The sequence below is a fragment of the Gordionus sp. m RMFG-2023 genome, chromosome 1 (genome assembly GCF_954871325.1).
Source record: "Gordionus sp. m RMFG-2023 chromosome 1, tfGorSpeb1-WG-v2, whole genome shotgun sequence".
NCBI lineage: Eukaryota > Metazoa > Nematomorpha > Gordioida > Chordodea > Parachordodidae > Gordionus > Gordionus sp. m RMFG-2023.
In genome coordinates, this window is record NC_088775.1 from 85,973,856 (window position 1) to 85,990,306 (window position 16,451).

At 27.2% G+C, this 16,451-nt stretch overlaps 1 protein-coding gene across 1 annotated transcript in view; it reads left to right on the forward strand.

Moving 5' to 3' along the window:
• Positions 1-3,214: 3,214 nt before the first annotated feature.
• LOC135930868 (myb-like protein X) overlaps positions 3,215-16,451 on the forward strand; it is a 28,412-nt gene continuing 15,175 nt past the window's right edge. The window contains exons 1-4 of the mRNA XM_065467664.1: positions 3,215-3,445; positions 3,607-3,844; positions 3,890-3,952; positions 3,999-4,139. Coding sequence (XP_065323736.1) covers positions 3,249-3,445; positions 3,607-3,844; positions 3,890-3,952; positions 3,999-4,139 — 639 coding nt within the window. The 5' untranslated portion in view covers positions 3,215-3,248. The remainder of the gene's footprint in view (positions 3,446-3,606; positions 3,845-3,889; positions 3,953-3,998; positions 4,140-16,451) is intronic.

The following is a 16,451-nucleotide window of genomic DNA, read 5'->3' on the forward strand; positions in this document are numbered from 1 at the left end:
TTTCATCAAGACAGGCCAGTCGAATTTATTTAAATATTAAATTAGAAAAATTTAATATTTTTCTTGATTGTAAAAAAAAATATTCTTATAAATAAAAAAATATTAGAGCCAGTTTCTTGTGAGAATTTTAAAATATATCCATTTATTTGACAAAATGTTATCAAAATTTAAGCCCGACCAGACCTCGCCCAAAATTATTTAAAAAAATGTTAGGCCCAACTCAGTTCTCTTTTTCAGGTCTAAATGTAAAATTATGGTAACTTTTAGAATATAGATTTTTGATTGATTGAATTTTATAATGACGTCAATATAATTATGATTTTAAAACATGTGCAACAAATTTATCAAAATCTTCATTAACATTAAAAAATTTACAAAAGTGATGTTTACCAATTTTTAGAATAAAAAAGTATAAAATATGAAAGAAATTTTTCCCCCAGCCGTGCACCGCCGATATGAAAATCGTGGCACACCGGCGTGATTTAATTGCGGCGTTTGTAGCGCAACCAAAAAAGTAGACGGCCGGCCAACGGCCGACGTTTGCAGATACATGGTCAAAATATATTATAATAATTATATAATTATTTGAAATTCTCAAATTATACCACCTTTTTTTTCATATTTAAATTACCGCCTTTACAGATAACACATATATTCTATCGGTAAACGATAAAATTAATATTACAAAAATATAAGTAATAAGTTAAGATAAAATTAAAAAATAACCACAAAATATTAATTGTGAAAAATGTATCAAGAAAAAAATTAAAATATTTATTAATCTCCCACAAACAATAATTATCTCAAAAATACTTTAACCATGTAAATATATATATAATCATATTTACATATATAATATCCCAACAATTACATATACGAATCTTTTATATTATATTATAAAAAATCTTTCTAAGATAATCGAAAACGCATAGACCATTTTTAAAAATGGTCTTATTTAACAACATTATATAGAAAATCATAAGTTGCAAATATTATAATGTTGTTTTTTAAATAGAGGATGTAAATTAATAGCTTTAGATATATTTGGTTTAGATAAGTCGCTAGCTCTCTTTATTATTATGAGAATTGGGTAGATTGTCAGAACCAAAATTTATCCCTTTACTATTCTGCTTTAAACTAATAAATGACTTTTGAAAGTGTCCTTCTTGATATTTTAATAATATCTTTAATATTGGAAATAAATTATCAATCACGCCCTCCTCTCCTCCCTTAGGCGCGTAACCAATGGGGGGGGGGAAGGGGGAAATCCCCCTATAGCAAACTTTACTGTTTTCATAAATATCATTTTAAGCTAATAAAAATTGTACCCCCCCCCCCCCCACCCCCAATCAAAATCAAATATTTGAATATCAATTTTCAAACATAAAACTTATTTTTATAAATAAATTTTAATAAAATTTCCTTTCCTTGGAGTACATTAACATTATTCAAAATATTAATAAAATGGAAAAATTTTTAGTCAAAGAGATTTAAATCAAACGGTAATTTATTTTATTATTATATATAATTATTTTATTAAATTTAAAATTATTAGTGAGTTAGAATTATTAAGTATAATATTTTAATTATTAATAAATATCTATATTTTTTAAATATTTTTCATTTTTACTTCCATTTTGTAAAACAGAAAAAATAGAAATACAAAAGGTAAATAAGGCTGAGAAAAAAGAGTAATGTGCCGTCAGAAGCGATATAATTATTGAATTCAATTGATCAATCAGAGTTTATCATTGCTGCTAGTTGCATCAATAAATTACTTTACTATAGCTCATTACTTTGTATAAATTTACAAAAACCAAATTTAGATTTGGCGGAAAAAATATATGAACAGGTAGATACAATAAGAATGAATGTAGATGAATATTTTCATAATATTTATCTAGACGTTGAATCGAAGGTTAAATTTTATGATATAACACTAATTAAACTTCGCCTAGACCTAGGCAATTATTGAGATATAAAATAAATATTGGCTCAACTGAATAATATTATAAAATATCCATTTTCATCCCATTCTTAGATACTTTTATATCGCTAATAAAAGTACGGTTTTTATATAAAAAACAAGTCTTTAGCAATCTTCAAGTTTTATTACCCAAAGATCCTTCTTCGTTTTCTAATGCCACTATTGGTAAAATATAATATTTAGCAAAATTTTATTCCTATGATATTGATATAGAAATAAATTTAATCAGTGAATTTGAATTGTGATAAATATTTACTACGTTTAGCTATTTTACCTGAGCATGCTATTGATGCGTTCGTAAATAAATTTTGGCTCAATTTCCTAATATTTTGAAGTTGTTTTATATTCTTTAATGTTTGCCTATTACAACATGTACGAATGAATTCCAACTTGAGAAGGTTGAAAACATATTTACTAAAATATCCACAGAGATTTGGTTCGAATTGGCAATATTTCCAAGAAAATTAATATACACACTACTAAAAGTATCTTCAATAAAAAAAATTATATATATTGTATGAGAATTTAATCTGAGGCTAGTTTTTAGCAAATTTTATAAAAAAATGACATTAAACTTTATTTCAACTTTACATTAAAAAAACCTTATTAAATATAATATACCTAACTTAAAATATTAAAAAATAGGCTTGTAATATCCATAAGCACGAATTAGTAAATAATAGTTAAAAATAGAAATATAATTATTATTAATTATGAATAATTTAATAAAGTAGCTAAAACATAAAACCCGGCCGAAGGCCAGGTAAAGGGGGTTTGGGAGTAAAGCCCCCAAAAATATTCCCTCCCCCTTTCCATAAGAAGATCCTGGATACACTGCCCCCAATGTAGGTCTTACTTTAATGCAATGTTCAGAAAATAATTTCGGGCAGCTGCATCTCAATTGTGCGAAAGTATTTTTCCTAAAAATTGAATTATTTTTTATGTTTATATACAAATGGTTTTTTTTAAATTTTGCCGAAAACGCAATTATATTACGTTTTCCCAGGCCAAATCTTGACTAGTTTGCACATTACTACTTAAGATACAATTTTTAAAATTAAATACAAAGTAAAAATGCTTTAATTTGTATACTATAAAGCTAAAAAAGATAAACAGCTAAACACTTCACTCAGAAGCGTTAATAAATTTTTAACATAGTGTCTAAATGTTGACAAGGCATATACGCCTATCCATTTAAATGCCGCCAGATTGGAATTTAAAGCATATCATAGACATACCTTTTTCTTTCTATTTATAAACTATGGATGATATAATGATCATGGAAAGTGAATCAGAATATAACACTGATTCACCGAAAAAAATGAAAACTGATGACAAGACGTGTAAAACCCCACAAAGTAAAAAGAAAACTTTTAGCATCGAAGATTTGAATAGGAGCAGAGAGAAAAAAATCGAATTGAAACGAAAAAGAGAGAGTGAAAAATTAGAACGAGACAAGTAAATAATTTTTTTAATATTCCTAAATAGTGATATATTCTATTTGAATAATATTGTTTCTAAGTATATAATAATTTTCATATAATTTTTTAGAAATTAATTGATATATACTTACTTATTACTTAACATTTGAGACTTTTATATATTTGAATTGGTTATAGGGAGAAGGAAGAAAAGAGATTGCACAATGAATTTCTTAAAAAAGAAAAAGAACTTATTAAAGATTCACAAAATAAATTAAGAGAGAAGGAAAGACTCGAGAAGGAAAAGATTAGAAAAGCAAAAGAAAATGAAAGAGTGGAAAAGGAAAAGATCAGAAAAGCAAAAGAAGATGAAAGAATGGAAAAAGAAAAGGAGCAGCAAGAAAAAGAAATGAAAATGAGCAAAGAACAAGAAAAGGTTTTTTTTAATATTGGTTCAACATAGTACAGTATTTATTTATAGATAATTAAACAAAAACAAGCATTTAGAAATTTCTTTAAAGCAAAAAATATAGTAGATTCAAAAGTAAAATATATTAATTATGATCTATAATTGCTTTATTTAAATATAGGGAAACAAGATTATTAAAGACACCTCTTTAAGAAATGTTTTATTTTTTAAGCCATTTGTTTTAAAAAAAGATATGAAGTTAGCCCCTTTAAAGAGAATTTTATTTACCAACACACAAGAAAACTTTGACACAAAATCACAAGTATGAAAAAATTAAATATAATAAAAATCTATAATTATAATTTTACATTAATATAGAAATTCATATGATATTTCATTGACAATTTAGATATAATTTTTTTTTTGCCAGTTTTTTTATTTTGATAAGCAAAAGTAAGTGATTTTTTGGTTTCCCTGCTCTAGATAATTTTATGGGATTATCAAATAAAGAATTTATTATAATTAGTAGTGTTGTTAAATAACTGAGCCAGCCAGTTTAACCCTAAGGCTCAGGAGTTGGCTTAAGCTGACTTCTGAACCAAAATTTATTTATTTTATTATGACATTTTAAAATTATAATTATGTATAAATAGTATGCCATCTCCATTTTGAGTGAAAAAATGATACAGAATAAAGCTAGCTTGATGAGCAACATGAGTGGGCTAGCTGAATCTGTGCCAGAACTTTTAGGTTGCTCGTTTATTTATTTATAACTATAAGTAAATATATTTAAAAACTATTATCCCCCAGTCCAATCCCTATTTTTTAAAAATAATTTCTGTTCATGCCTAATATTTTTTAGAAATTTCAAACTATGCCAGGCTTAAATCTTTAATTGTCAAATAAATTGTTAATTCTTGTAAGTAACAATGTTAATATTCTTTATCTGTAGAATATTTTTTTTTTAACTATAAAAGAAATAAATTTTTCTATATTTAAATAAATTGCTGGGCAGACAATTAATTTTTAATTTGGGTTGGGATTTTCAGGACAAATAAAAAAATTTTGTTTAAAAATGGGCCAGACAGGACAATTTTTTAAAAAAATTTTGGGCCAAGCAGGGGTTGAACAATTAGGCCATATGCAGATCACTAATTTGTAACTCTTATTTAAAATTTAAATAATATTTTACTTTTTGCAAAGTGATTAATTTTTTATTTATTTTACTAAATTTGTTTTTTTATTGCCTAATGTAATAATTTTTAATTATTATTTTATAGTAATTACAGTGTTGTGATGATTTAATGAAACATATTGATGATTAAATTAAAACTCATCCATATTAAATTATTTTCTTTGCAAAAATAATTAAAATAACAAAAGAAGTAATAAAAGAATTTTCAATAATGCTTTGTCTCTATTTTGGTTATGTATATGTATGCTTATGCCATGTTGTAAATGGAAAAATAACAAAATTAGAAGCTGCTTGTAAATATATTAAACATACAATTACAAATAAAAAAATAGAAGTTGTTAATATTTAAAAAAATAAAAATAATAAATTAGTAGAGGAATGATGCCAATGACAACCAGACAAATATAAATAATAAGAAAAAATTAAATTTAATATTGTAAAATTTTTTTAATATTTATATTATATAAATATATGCATTCCTTACTTAATTCAATTATAATATAAAAAATATTAAAGTAAAGTAGATAAAATGGCACTAAAAGCAAAATTAATCTTAGATGTTTTTGTGTTTTTACTATTTTCTTAAAATGTATAAGTTTTTTAAAAACTAAATTATTATTCTTAAAATTAGCCAAAAGAAAGTATTATAATTAGACCTGTGCTCTGGCCAGCCATTGGATGGCCGCCAGCCTTTTTTAATTACGCCGAAAATGCCGCCGTTTAAGAAAATCACGTCAGGGTTAATAAGTAGAAGCGAGGAAAAAAGAAGGAGGAGAGATAAAAAAGAAAATGAGACCGAATAATGTTTTATTTTTTTGTTATCTTTATTGTTTTTCTTTATTATAAATTTTTATGTATTACTATAATATTTGACAATTGAAATGAATATAAAATAATGAATATAAAAAATATTTAGTGAAATAAGAAGTGTATAATGGTTTTATGATTAATTAAGGGGAAAAGAAGGGATTAATCTAGGATGGCTTGATTTAGCCAGAATTTTAAGTCTGGTTTATTTTGGGATATATTGATTAGAAATAGGTTGCTAACGTTGTTAAGTTTCAAAATATAAAGAATATGACCATACCAGAAATTATGGTATAAATGGTAGTTTCTTGCTTTTTGAATTGGAGGGTTTGTGAGAGATAGCATCTGAAATGGTACTATAGTGGTCATGTCTAAGAGTGTGACATAGGAGTTAGATTTTTCTGTAGGTTAGAAGTCTGTAGAGGGGGAGAATGTTGCATATATTTAGGAGATTGAAATTTAAATAATTATCGGATATCTTATATTTAAGATATTTCTTAGAGATTTATTGATGAAAGTTTGAGTTTTATGTAGATTCGATCTAGAATTATCCCAAGATTCTATTCTATATGTTAATGAAGGGATAATAAAAGATTTGAAGACTTTAACTTTAAATTTATTAGAGAGATTGGAGTGCCAGAATTTGTTGAGGGAGAAAATTATTTTTGAAGTTTTAGTAATAGCAGACGAAATATCTGGTTTAACTGATCCTTTAGAATTAATTGTGATACCATGATAATTGAACGAGTTATTGAAAATGAAAGTTTTATTATTAAAGGATAATTGTTGAAATTTGGGCGAAGTAGATAAGAAAATAGTTTTTTTGAAATTAATTTTTAGATTCATTAGTTGAAGATTAGATGATAATGTTGTTAAAATATGGTTAATATAGTTGTAGTCTTCTGTACTTATGAGAAATTGCAGGAATGAATTAAATCGCTGATTATTAAATTAGGGACAAGAGGCAGCCTTGTTTGATCCCACATTTGGTTTTGAAAAAAGGGGAGACGAGGTTATTATGTTTAATATTAACGAAGCTATTTTCATATGTAAACATTATAATTTTGATGAAATGCGGATTGATTTTGTATTTAAAGAGAGTGTGCCATAAAAATTCATGTTTGATTGAGTCAAAGGCTTTAGAGATGTCTATAAAAATGAAGGTGTCAATTTTGAGAAGGTGAGCTTTCTCAAGTCTAATCTTTAAAGACGTAATCAGTTCTACTGTATTGCGACCCTTTCTAAATGAAGCTATAGAGTTGTGAGTGTTGACTTCAATGGTTTTGATGATGTGATTGAGGATGAATGTAGTGAGGATTTTGTAAAAAGGGGAGGTTAAGGTAATTCCTCTATAATCATGGATGGAGGAGGGGTTAAGAATTTTTGGGAGGATAGTAGAATTACACCATTTGGGGGGAAAAGTAACTGAATTCCATATTTTATTTAAGGTAGGAAAAAGAAGATTAGTAATCGTTTCAGGGAAAATTTTTAAGAGTTAGTTATGGGTATTGTCAGAAGTTGCTTTGTGATTTTTTAAATTTTTTATTATTGTAATAAATTCATTCTTGTTAAGAGGAAAAGGGGGTGTGTGATAGAATTTGGGATGAGGAAATTATTTTGGGAGAAGGGAATTTGTTGTTAAATACAATAGGGATCGATAATGGTCTGTAAAAATGTTTAATTGATCTTTTGGGTTTTTGATTGTAAGCTTGCCAATTTTTAAGATATGATATTTTTTATCATTAGAAGAAGTAACAAATTTAAGAGTTTTAAAGACATCATAAAGATTGTTGGAACGTTTAAAATCGGAAATGAGATTGAGATTAGATGAAATATAATTACGTTTATCTTTTTTAATAGATTTTTTGATTTGATTCAATTTGAATTTGATGGAAGCATTCTTTTTTAATTTTCATCTATTTTTGGCAGGTAGAGATAGTATTAGTTGGGTGGTGTGAGGACTAATCCAATCTGGATAAATTGTCCTGATGTTTAGGTGGGAGTTGGCCGATTTAATAATAGCATTATGAATATATTGCCATGAGATGTCAGTGGGAATTGATTTTAAATCATTGTGGAATTTGGTGGCTAATGTAGGGATAGTTAAATTATTTACATTGTAAGATTTCTTAATTGAGGGGGAAGGTATATTGATCCTAGATTTGTTAAGATTTTTCAATAGGTAAGGTTTGATGAATAGGTTCAGGAAGATAGGACGGTGATCTGAGAGAAGGTCGAAATCATTTAAGATGGAGAAATTACGGATAAATGAGGACATTTTCCTACTGGTGATTAAGAAATCAAGTTGACTTTTATATGGTGAGTTGTATTTAAAGAAGGTGAAATAAATATTGTTTTTGTTTGAAAAAGGTAAATTTTAAAGTTGAATTTATTACATATTTCAATTATTATTTTGCCGTTATTATTAGTAGTTTGATTTAAAGCTGCATGACCTACTATACTATCAATGTTTTCATTGCCCATTTTATATTAAAATCTCCTCCAATGATTATGAAGTGATTGGGGTTAATTTGTTTAAGGTAACTAGTCAGGGAGGAAATGAAGGTAGGATATTCTGAAGGTTTAGCTGGTGCATAGATATTAATGAGGTAAATTTTTTTACCTTTAGAATTTAATGTAATACTAGCAATTCTATCATTGAATGGAGTGAAGTTTGAAATAAATTTCAGAAATGAGTCTTTGATGATGAATGCAACACCATTGTGGATAGTGAAGAGATTAGAGTTTAATATTGTAAAACCTCCTAAATTTTTTTATATTATTGATGATGAGAGATTATTGTGTTAAAATAATGTTAATATCATAATGATCAAGGAGTTTCCTAAGAATAGTTATTTTTGAAAGTAGGCCAGGAATGTTGTAGGAATAGATTGTAAGACTTTTGAAAATTGACATAATATTTATTTTAAGGTATGTTGGAAAGGAGAATTTAATATTTGAAGCAAATGAGAAAATGGAAAAAGACGATACTGAGAATGTTGAGAAACAAAAAAGCAGACGAGAAAAAGAGTGAAAAAAGATGGCACCATGAAATAGTGCTAAAAAAATATACTAGATATTAATATATTTTAGGAGATAAGGGTGATTTTATGGTTACATTTTAAATACTGGTTTATATTATTTGAAAAAGTGAGTGTTAATGAGATTAAAAAAAATTGAAGCTTAAATAAAAGTAAAAAAGAATCAGGTAGTAGAAAGCAATGAAGAACATTAATAATAATACTTGATAAGCTTGAATATTTTGGAAATGTAAAAGGATAATATAATTTTGAAAAAGATTGATGATTAAGGTAAATGTGAGAGAAGAAAGAAAATTTCTTTTAATCTAGAAAATATAAAAAATTAAAATATGAAAATAATAACTTGACTAAGATGACTTCTGAGTTATGTGTAATCATCAACAAATAGTAAGATAGGTAATTTAATGTGCACACAAATGTTTCCAGAGAAATCTTCGGCAACCTTATCATCTAACCAAAATATTAGTATTAAAAATTTTTTTTCTTCCAACACTCACAACTCTATAGCTTCATTTAGAAAGGGTCGCAATACAGTAGAACTGATTACGGCTTTAAAGATTAGACTTGAGAAAGCTCACCTTCATAATTTTCATAGACATCTCTAAAGCCTTTGACTCAATCAAACATGAATATTTATGGCACACTCTCTTTAAATACAAAATCAATCCGCATTTCATCAAAATTATAATGTTTACATATGAAAATAGCTTCGTTAATATTAAACATAATAACCTCGTCTCCCCTTTTTTCAAAACCAAATGTGGGATCAAACAAGACTGCCTCTTGTCCCCACATTTTTTTAATTTAATAATCAGCCATTTAATTCATTCCTGCAATTTCTCAAAAGTCAACTGGCTTTGTTACGCAGATGACATCTGCATCATTACAGAAGACTACAACTATATTAACCATATTTTAACAACATTATCATCTGATCTTCAACTAATGAATCTAAAAATTAATTTCAAAAAAACTATTTTCTTATCTACTTAGCCCAAATTTCAACAATTATCCTTTAATAATAAAACTTTCATTTTTAATAACTCGTTCAATTATCTTGGTATCACAATTAATTCTAAAGGATCAGTTAAACCAGATATTTCATCTGCTATTACTAAAGCTTCAAAAAAAATTTTCTCCCTCAACAAATTCTGGCACTCCAATCTCTCTAATAAATTTAAAGTTAAAGTCTTCAAATCTTTTATTATCCCTTCATTAACATATAGAATAGAATCTTGGGATAATTCTAGATCGAATCTACATAAAACTCAAACTTTCATCAATAAATCTCTAAGAAATATCTTAAATATAAGATATCCGATAATTATTTAAAATTTCAATCTCCTAAATATATGCAACGTTCTCCCCCTCTACAGACTTCTAACCTACAGAAAAATCTAACTCCTATGTCACACTCTTAGACATGACCACTATAGTACCATTTCAGATGCTATCTCTCACAAACCCTCCAATTCAAAAAGCAAGAAACTACCATTTATACCATAATTCCTGGTATGGTCATATTCTTTATATTTTGAAACTTAACAACGTTAGCAACCTATTTCTAATCAATATATCCCAAAATAAACCAGACTTAAAATTCTGGCTAAATCAAGCCATCCTAGATTAATTCCTTTTTTCCCCTTAATTCCAATTAATCATAAAACCATTATTCACTCCTTATTTTACTAAATATTTTTTATATTCATTATTTTATATTCATTTCAATTGTCAAATATTATAGTAATACAATAAAAATTTACAGAGTTGTTAAAAGATACTTTTTAAATGGATCTAGATACATCGTCTAAAATAATATCTAGATATCGATATTTTAATCAAAAATCTATCTAGATACAAATACAGATATCACATTTTTATATCTAGAATATCTAGATACAGGATCTAGATATTTGTATCGAGATCCTTTAACAACTCTGAAAATTTATAATAAAGAAAAATAAAGATAACAAAAAATAAAACATTATTTAGTCTCATTTTCTTTTTTATTTTTATCTCCTCCTTCTTTTTCCTCGCTTTTACTTATTAACCCTCAATTTATCAATTACTGTCTCTCTTATGCCAGCTGTTCCGTGAGAGGTACCATAAGTCCTCGTTAATTAAACGGGCCTTGTCAGTAGGGTAATTTTCTGACATTTTTCACAAGTGGATCACTGCTCATCCATGAGAGGTAGCGTCATCTCTCTTAACTTATTAGTAGGGTAAATTACTAATTTTCTAGTGGACCCCAGCTTGTCCACAAGAGGTCCCGTTATTCCTCTTTAATTAAACGGGCTCAGACAGTAGTGTAAATTTTCTGCCAACAATGAATGCAAATTCACTGCACTGGAGACGCCCTCTATGGGGTGGTGGAGTGCCCACTTAATTGTGGGATGTCTCCCCAGTGTTTGATAGGATAGGATATAGAATTCAATCAATCAAAAATCTAAAATTCCAAAAGTTACCATAATTTTACATATTTTTAAAATGGATGTATCTACATTTAATAATTCTATAAATAATTTTAGTATCCTAACTCTGGATAATAAAAAATCCATAGTCTGGAAATTTTATGCAAAAGAATTAGAGAAATTATTACTGCTCTAAGATATAAAACTGCAGAAGTTGAATTTGTATTCGAGGAATATCAAAGAAAATGTCTAAGTACAATAGATTTAACATCAGACATGTTAGATCTTGACAGCATTGATCCATACAGGTACCCGTTTTCAAATTGGCAATTCCAATGATAATAATAACAATAATTCCACGTATATGAAAACCTTAAAATTAAATGTCCCAATCCCAGCACGTTGGCATAATATATTAACTATGCTAGAAAGCATATCTGGTTTAAATAAGGATTTAATTAATAATGTTTTGAAAAGAATTGGGAAGCACTTTCTCAAATTATGAATCTGATCTGGTAGAAGAACTATTATCATTTCTTTCAAAATTTAAAGAAACTGTCGAATTTCTTTCAGTACAAAAAGGGCCTACTTTAAACTTGGCGTTACTTTTTAGAAGTGAAATTGAAACACATTTAATAGTAAATGATAGTGATAGTTCTGAAATTATTTCACTTACGGAAAATATACTAAAAAAACTTGCGTTACGATTTCCGGTTTGTAATCTGCAAGTAATTTTATATAAGTATATTCTTTTATTTTTTATTTAAAATTATCTAGGTATTGGCCTCTCTTTTAGATCCAAGTTTTAAAATTGTGTTATAGTATTAATAGAGCAAAATTTCTCAGCTTCAGAATTTATAATAAAACATTTTAAACTTATAGAGAATGATGATTATCAGGTAGTAAATATAGCTAATGAGGATGAAGATGAATTATTAAATTCAAGTTATTTGACAAAATTGGCAATAAACATTCAACAAATATAAATTATGATTACAAGTTAGGTGACTTAGAACAAGAATGCCACAGTTTTCTTGGAAAACGACATTCACAAGATATGGACGTTCTAAATTTTTGGAGAGAAAAGGAGAGTGAACTTTCCAATCTTTCCAGGCTCGACAAAAAAATTCTTTACATTCCGGCGACTAGCATACCTAGTGAAAGAGTTTTCTCTACCGCTGGATTGACGTTAAATTCAAGGAGATCATCATTATGTCCCGAAAATTTAAATAAAATATTTTTTATACAAGATATTATAAAATTACGAAATCGATTTTGGATATAATAAGTTTCCTATTAAATGAATATTAAAAAATATGCCGAGATATCTGTAGAATAGTGTATATTTATTTGTTTTTTTAAAAAAAAATTAATAAGCTATTAAAAAAAATGTAATAAGCTATTAAAAAAAATGTATGTTATAAAAATTTATAACTGCGCCGATCTACGCCGATTTTATTGACGGCGGCTAAAAATCGGCGCGCTGCCAGCCGTCGATTAGATTTTTGAAAATTGCTCCGGCCGCCTATAGTTTCGTCGGCGCACAGGTTTAAACTAGAGTGAAAGAATTTTTAAATATATTTATACTTGTTAAAATAAGCATATGAGCTACTTAAGAGCTGGAGCCCGCTCATGTGGCTCAACCTGAGGATTTTCCATCAGGAGACAAAATGTATATACTTTAATTTAAATTTTTTGATATTGAAGATAGAAATATCAATAGTCACTCAAGCAATTGAAAGATGGTGGTTAGACTTAAAAAAACATTTTAAAAAATCCTGGAAGAGCTAGCCTTGAATAAATAAAACCAGGGCCATGCTGAAAATATTTTTTCAAAAATCCAGGCTATCCAGGCCTTGCGATACTTCTGCAGGTCTCTGATATTAATAAGGCCATATATAAAAAATCAAAATTCATAAAAAAATAATTAATATCAACAAAACCATATTTAAAAATAATTCATAAAATTTTTTTTAATATTTACATGAAATTCTATGAAAAAAAATTAAGAAATAAAATGCCATAAAAAAAATAATAAATCTAAAATAAAATAAAAATTTTTGTTCAAACTTCCACAAAATAAAATCCAAAAAAATATCAAACAATTGACAGATTGTGGTAGAGCCTAAAACAATATTTCATGAAAATGGGGATGATTGAAGAAGGATTATTTATCAAAATATTTTTAGCTTTCAAGAATAACATGATTTTTATTATAATTTCTATATCTAAAAGATAAATTAATATGTGTAACAAAAAAAATTAAAAATAAAATAAAAATTTTATTAAAAAATATATATGAGGGAACTTGGCATGGTACACAAATTCTTTATTATTATTTTATTATATTTTTTTAAAAAAATATTTTGATAATAAATAAATAAATGTTGGCTCTAAATTAGACTCGAGCCAACTCAGCCAGTTTGATCCAACTCCTGAACCAACTTGAGCCTTAGCCAATTTTTATGATTCCAACTCGAGATTAGAGCCATAAAAACTCTTTTAACAACACTAATAATTAATGACATCGCTATGATTTCTTTCATTTAGAAGGGAGAGGTTTGTCTCTAACCTGAAATTTATGTTTATAATATTTATTTTTTAAATATATTATGTCGTAATTTTTAAAGGGATCATGACTATCCGGTATCTTCACGGGATTTAAAGGGATAACTAAAAAATTAGGGTTTTAAGTTAAGGAATGATAATACGGTATTATCACGTTTTAGTCGTGATAAAGAAGATTCTTATTTTAAAAGCGTTTTTCACGCGTTTCGTTATGTTATTCATTAATTTTCAATGTTGTTGTTTTTGGCCTTATGATATAAAATATGTTTAATATAGGGTATCAATCGATAGCCAATTAAAAGATCTATTCAATTGGAAGTCAATCTCTCCCCCATAAAGGGCGGTCTAGGTCTTGAGAGGTTAGAAATATTTTTATCAACACAAAATATCGATATGTGTATCAAATAAAAGCTAATTTTAATATCGTTTGATTGAAAGTCTTCATTCTTGGTCTTGATGGGTATGACTTGGTCTGGGGGGTGTGGGTGAAGGGGGGGGGGAGTGTAAAAAATATTTTTTTTTGATATGGGTATCAAATAAAAGGTAATTAAAATATTTCTTTATTGTTATAATAATCATCACTCATAGAGGGCGGGAACTAGGTCTGGGGGGGGGGGGTCATATATTTTTATCAACACAAAATATCGATATGGGTATCAAATAAAAGCTAGTTTTAATATCTTTAGACTGAAAGTCTTCATTTTTTGTCTTCATGGGTATGACTGTCAGGCCCTCAACATATTAACAAAATATCTAGTTGGATAGAATTTACAGAAATAATAAAGAATGAAGATAAAATAATTTTTTAAATCTTTTTTCGGTTCCAATCCTGAACTTGAAATTTATAATTTGCATGGTTCTATATTTAAGGCGTTATTCCATAGCTATTTTTTTTAGTTCGATAGCTTTAGAGTGCTACATTTTTTAAAAAAGAGAGATAGCGGTAGCTCGTTACTAAATAAATAGTAAAAATTATTATAATAATTTAATAATTAATTATAAAATCATAATCTTTTTATTTATCTGTACCAAAATTATTTTCATTATCAATGTCTACTGTCGACATTAAAAAAAAATTTTTTTTGAAAAATATATTTACAATGTATATTTTTAAATGTAAATATAAATTTTTAAATAAAATAAAAAGATAAGGATTTTAGAATTAATTATAAAATTATTATAATAATTTTTGCTATTTATTTAATAACGAGCTACCGCTATCTCTCTTTTTAAAAAATGTAGCAGGCTAAAGCTAAAGATACTAAAAAAAATAGCTATGGAATAAAGGCGTTAAATATATAACACTGCAAATTATATATTTCAAGTTTAGGATTGGAACCGAAAAAGATGTAAAAAATTGTTTTATCATCATTCTTTATTATTTCTGTAAATTCTATCCAACTAGACATTTTGTTAATATGTTGAGGGCCTGACAGTCATACCCATCAAGACAAAAAATGAATATTTTCAATCTAACGATATTTAAATTAGCTTATATTTGATACCCATATCAAAAATAATAATTTTTTACACCCCCCCCCCCCCCCCCCGCCCCCCCCCCCCCCAGACCAAGTCATAATAATCAAGACCAAGAATAAGCTTTTATTTGGTACCCATTTCAAATTATTTTTTACACCCCCTCCCCCCCCAGACCAAGTCACACCCATCAAGACCAAGAATGAAGACTTTCAGTCAAACCATATTAAAATTAGCTTTTATTTGATACCCATATCGATATTTTATGTTGATAAAAATATTTCTGGCCTCCCAAGACCTAGACCCGCCCATTATGGAGGAGAGATTGACTTCCAATTGAATAGATCTTTTGATTAGCTACCGATTGATACCCTATATTAGACATATCTTATATCATAAACCAAAAAAACAACATTGAAAATTAATGAATAACAATAAAATTAAAAAACGCAACGAAACGCGTGGAAAACGCTTTTTAAATAAGATTCCTCTTTAACACGATTAAAACGTGATAATGCCGTATAGTTCTTTACCCTTTAAAAAATTGAAATTTTAAAGGGATCCCTTTAAATCCCGTGAAGATCCCGGATAGTCATGATCCCTTTAAAAATTACGACATATATCATTAGATTTGTGAAGTGGCCGGATGATTCCAATAGTGCTAAACTAATATATTTTTTTTTCGATGCATTTTTTAGACAGTATAAAGGGAAAAAAATTATTAGCTGAAAAAAATCCCAAAGGCACATTACTATAAAATTTACAAGCACAAAATATATGGTTTTCTCCAATATTTATTGCCGATTATTAGTACTCATTAATTCCTATATTAGTCTTGCAAACCGCATAAAGAACTTGAACTAGAACAAAATTATTTCACTATATGTTTAAAGAATTTATTCAAGCTTTTGAAAGTATTAATCTTAAAACTTATCCCAAACTATTAAATACTTAATTACTACATTAGCACTGCTATTCATTTGGTCGATATAGAAATAAACCATTATTGGCAAAATAAGAAAAAATTGTGCCAGGCCTAAATAATTGTACTTTTTTTGAGGCAATATATAAAGTATTTACTCAGTTCATTGAAGTTTTGTCGGCCCTAAACAGAAACATTGTTTTAAGTCAAATAA